At 43.9% G+C, this 4,601-nt stretch overlaps 1 protein-coding gene across 9 annotated transcripts; it reads left to right on the forward strand.

The window, feature by feature from the left end:
- The first annotated feature begins 333 nt into the window (after positions 1–333).
- LOC123144883 (uncharacterized) lies at positions 334–4,342 on the forward strand. Of its 9 annotated transcripts, none has more exons than XR_006472011.1 (7): positions 334–889; positions 1,014–1,119; positions 1,198–1,267; positions 1,367–1,514; positions 2,154–2,221; positions 2,472–3,604; positions 4,002–4,342. XR_006472011.1 is itself a non-coding variant. In XM_044564134.1 (4 exons), the coding sequence occupies exons 2-4, from the start codon at positions 2,572–2,574 to the stop codon at positions 4,113–4,115; spliced, it is 516 nt and encodes a 171-aa protein (XP_044420069.1). In that variant the 5' UTR covers positions 2,176–2,194; positions 2,472–2,571; the 3' UTR covers positions 4,116–4,342. The 9 variants fall into 9 exon arrangements, 1 of the variants encoding a protein (XP_044420069.1); XR_006472008.1 differs by having other exon boundaries at positions 1,367–1,426; XR_006472012.1 differs by lacking the exon at positions 1,367–1,514 and having other exon boundaries at positions 2,154–2,244; positions 2,472–2,700; positions 3,332–3,604.
- Positions 4,343–4,601: the final 259 nt, after the last annotated feature.

The following is a 4,601-nucleotide window of genomic DNA, read 5'->3' on the forward strand; positions in this document are numbered from 1 at the left end:
CCAACATTGAGATCATCAAAGTAGTGATCTAAACACTCTTATATTTCTTTACAAGGGAGTATCATCCCATTATTAGAGTCTGGACCAAAATGAAGCTTCCCCGTGCGTTTGGATTTTCGGCCGTTGGATTGGGTGTCCAAACGAGTTCTAGCCGTTGGATCGTGAGATGGATCGATCCGGGCCGTTGGATCTCAGACAAAAAGTATGGGCCGTCGGATCGAGGCTGCCCTCCAGTTCATGCCACCGCCTGTAATTACCATGCCCCACCAAGGGCATTCTTGTCTTTTCACACGCAGAACTATAAAATCCAGCACGTCTGTGGTGGAACCCTAGCCGCCTATCTCCCTTCCCTCTCTCTGCTCTCACGTCTCTCTCTCCCTCGCCTCTCTCGCGCCGCCGTCAACATGAGGAGCGCAACGCGCCGTCTCTGCCCCATGTTTTTCCTCTGTCCTCACTTTCTCCAGCCCAAGCCACGACCACACCTCCGCGCCTGCCTTCTCCTCATCGGGAACAGGCAGAGGAGGAGGAGCATGGGCCGCAGAGACGACGAGGTGGCCGAGCTGCCCGTGGTGTCGTCGCCGTTCCTCACGACTCAGCGGGAGGTGTGCCGGCCGCAGGAGGAGTGCGCGCTGGGGATGTGGCGGGCCAAGGGCCACTAGCCCGCGCCGCCCGCTCACCGTCAGATCCGAGCGCAGCCTCTTCGACGACCTCCCATGCACGCCAGCGCTGGCGACGGTGAGGACCTCGCACTCTGTTCCCCGGGGCCGTCCACTATGCACCATTAGTTCGACCAAGGAGCGACAGAGGCAGAGGCGCAGGGCGACCAGCGCCCCATGCAGGCACTAGATGCGGCGCTCCTCCATCTCTCCTCCTTCTGCGTCTATTGCAGGTACCCCCGTCGCTCGTCCTTCTCCTCCATCACCGCGAGGGGCTTGGCTGCAGTTCTACTCCGGGTCCCCCCTCCCCCTCTCTCTCTCTCTCTGACCGCCGCTCCCATCATCTTGGAACTGTAGGAGACGAACATACGTTGCTGGTCGCCGGCTTGGCCTGCAAGAGGATGCTCTCCTGCTCTAACTTGCTCACATGTTAGTGTTTCATCAATGAAGATGTATATTCAAGGTAGATTTCTGGTCCGTTAATTTACCATTGAGTTTGTCCCATATGCATATACGTGCTAATATGGATTTTTGGTAGCAGCCTATGTCTTCATAAACAGCAACTCGTCCTCCCTTCCCCTTGGGACCTGCTGGTTGTGGAGAAGTCTGAGGTGAGACGCTATGTGCCCAAATTTCGTTTTTTTGTCAATTATTAGGTGCCACGTCCCTGTTCCTGCCTAGGCATGAATGGTTGTTTCTGTGATTTGTAGAGAACTCTCAGGTCAACAAGTAATTGTGTTGTTTACGAAGATGCAGACTTGCAGTTGCTGGTAGCTTCACTAGCCGAACATACTTTTTAATCAGTCTTTTTGAAGCCCCTCCGCTAAGATCTTTTAGATTTGAAGTGATTAAACTTTGGTAATGAAACCAAGTACTACCTTGACATACTTGACTCTTTAATTTGGCTTAGCTTCAAATGAAGTGGATGATATACATGAATACATGATGCTTAGCCGTTGGTCGTCTGTGGTGTGCCACTGCCACTCAGAGAGGGGAGGAAGGTGAGGCAGATAGGGAGATGGGTTTGGGAAGAACAAAGGATGCCATATAGTTTGTTTTGGATCTGATGCCACCGTTCTGTTTTGTTATTAAGTAGAGGTAGCAAGGGAGATGGATCAGGAAGAACAAAGGGTGTTATTTATGACAGGCACTGGAATATAAATAGTATGATGCTATCAGGAGACGTAGCAGAATCCATAGAAACTTAATGAAATAGTTAAAATATCATGATGTCAGTGTCACCCAGGATGATAGTGCCATCCTGCAATTATCTCACACTGATTCTTATAGTGATATGTGGTGCAAGGGATCATACATAGCTGCAAGGGCACCATAAATGCCTTTTAGAGATTACTATTGGAAACTACAGATTCTTTGTACCAATTAATTATTTTAAACAGCCAGTCCCAGTCGTCTACAAGATCCTACTGTATTTGATATATTTATCATGGTTTGTAAATGTGTCCTCAGATCGTATTTCCTATGTTGGTAATGCAGATTCTGACTCGGGCAGTGATTCTGAAAGCGAATCAGAGAAGGTTGGTAGTGCAGCAAGGCTTGCGAAGGTGCTTTGGCAATTTTTTACTGGGTGATTCTTTTCATTGCTTGGCCACGGTTTATTCCAGGAAAGCACATCAAAATTTTAGATATTGTTGTAACTATTTGGCTGCATATTAAATTTTTCGGAAACGAATTGCATTAGAATGTTCAACAGTACATATATAAATAATGAAGGCCATAATTCCAAAAAGTTGTGTTGGTTTGGTTTACACTTTACTGTTAATTTGTTGTGTAATGTGCCAAATTTCTTTGCAGGTAACTGACGATAGTTTACTGTCGAGTGAGTCCTTTATATTCTGGCGGAGTTACTGAGGAAGGAGGTAAATGAAGCGCCAACTATTACCAGCAAAAATCAATGTGGAGTTGCAGTTCCATGTTGTCATCATCATTCAGGGATGGACGACGAGCAGCTGAGTTTGCTGCCATTGGATTCATTAAACGGGAGGTCAATATGGTTGGCTTTTGCACTGTGGACTTTGCCAAGGTATAGTAGATGTACTGATAGTCTGATACATTTCTTCAACCTCGGCGCTTTACACGTTCGTTGTTTACTTCGATTGATGGCAGTTCATTTTTTTGACTTGGTGAATGTTCTCATGGAACTGAAAGTTTCCATAAAAGATGGATATCTTCATGCCTTACTTCTCTTGCGTAGATTGGATACTAATTTTCAGGTGTTCAGGGAAATATTTTTTAACTGGTATATTTATATTTGTTTGTAGCATACTAAGTTAATCAAACTTGGCTTGAATTCCTTGATGTTTACTTTAGCCTGCATAAAGTTGGTAAATGACAGTCTTTGCTTTAATTTTCCTGATTCAGCTAAGGCGGGAACTATCATATGATGATATTCTCCTCATATTATTTTCTTTGTTCTCCCTAATTTTAATGCACTACAGAAGGTTGGTTGTCTCCTCACAGATTTTCAGACTGTTGATGGGCAAAACATTTCTATGGAACACAATTATTACAACACCAAGATCAGATGCTCGGATAGTTCTTGCTATTGCTTCTTTAGGGGTCACACCTTTCTTATTTCCTCGTGGACGAACAGGCCATTCTTGCATCAGGTTACCTATATAAATTTGTGGTGACACCCGATGTTCTATGTCCAGGGTTCCCCAGATGCGATTTTGCTTGATAAAGCTTGCTTGGTCCTGTGGGATGAAGCTCCAATGGTGCGCTGTCACTGTTTCGAAGCTCTTGATAGAATTTTCAGAGATATACTTGCAGTATATGATAGCTCAAGGTCACTCTTCCCTTTAAGAGGAAAGGTTGTTGTTGTTAGTGGCGATTTTAAGCAAGTACTTCCTGTTATGCAAGAAGGTGCTAAGACTGGAATTATTGGAGCTTCTCTGGTCATGTCACCTTTATGGAGGCATATCAAGGTACTGAAGTTGCATATAAATACGTCTCTTGCACTTGTTGCCATTTGAGCTTCTCTTGAATCACGTGAGGAATTGGCTGAATTTGCATAGTGGGTTCAAGATATTAACAATGATAATTTGTTTGTTCGGTCTCTACTTCAAATGAAGCATCCACATTGAGCCATGATTCTACTTCATCTATATGTATTCTGGATGATTCATTACTGTTGCCGTCATCGGACAACACAACTGCTACTTCATTTGATCTGTTTTGTTTCTATCGTCTCAATTTATCTGTTTTGGAAAATCTGATGTGTTCTACTCAGCCTAATTTCTTCTTTTGGACATCTGGTACCCATTATGAGATGATTTTGTGCACCTTCATAGGAAGGCTCACTGATCCCCGTTTGTGTTTCAGCTCTACGTGATGTCTGCAAGGATTGAGAAGACAATTGGTCTGATTGCTTTCGGAAGAGGTGGCAGAAAGAATAGAAACAATGATGCCTATGTTGATTCAAAGTATAGTTATTAAGCAAACCATTACTGTTATTAGTTCTTAGTTCCACCTATATGTTTGAGAAATTCAAATGATGGAATCAATGGTCTATATTTCCTTTAATTTGTGGAATATATACTGTGTAATCAATAGTGGACTGGGTGGGTGCTGCCATCGTGCTTTGTTGTTTTGTGTAACAGGCTGTATCGAATATGAATCGTGTTCTATCAAGTTGGATATAATGTCATTGCATTGTAAATAAATTATTGTGTGTTGTGATTCTTATTTGCTTTTGGTATAATGTTCTAAACCTGTGCACTTTTCCTTCATCGTGTCAACCTATCGAATTTGAAGCGTGACCTACCGTGTTCGATGGTCATCAGATTGGATATGACCGCACCCGGGTGCGGGGTGCGACAAGCCGCACTTTCCATCTTGTATACTAGTATTATGCATACTCACTTCGTCCATGAATAAGTGTATGTTGGAAATATGCCCTAGAGGCAATAATAAAATGGTTAT

This window comes from Triticum aestivum, chromosome 6D, assembly GCF_018294505.1.
Source record: "Triticum aestivum cultivar Chinese Spring chromosome 6D, IWGSC CS RefSeq v2.1, whole genome shotgun sequence".
In the NCBI taxonomy this organism is placed as follows: Eukaryota; Viridiplantae; Streptophyta; class Magnoliopsida; order Poales; family Poaceae; genus Triticum; species Triticum aestivum.

Bases quoted from the DNA above. Each gene is read 5' to 3' on its own strand.
- LOC123144883 (XM_044564134.1), top strand. From the start codon at position 2,572: ATGTGGAGTTGCAGTTCCATGTTGTCATCATCATTCAGGGATGGACGA. The intron at 2,701-3,331 runs GTATAGTAGATG...TTCTATGTCCAG, and splicing joins GCACTGTGGACTTTGCCAAG to GGTTCCCCAGATGCGATTTT. The intron at 3,605-4,001 runs GTACTGAAGTTG...TTTGTGTTTCAG, and splicing joins CTTTATGGAGGCATATCAAG to CTCTACGTGATGTCTGCAAG.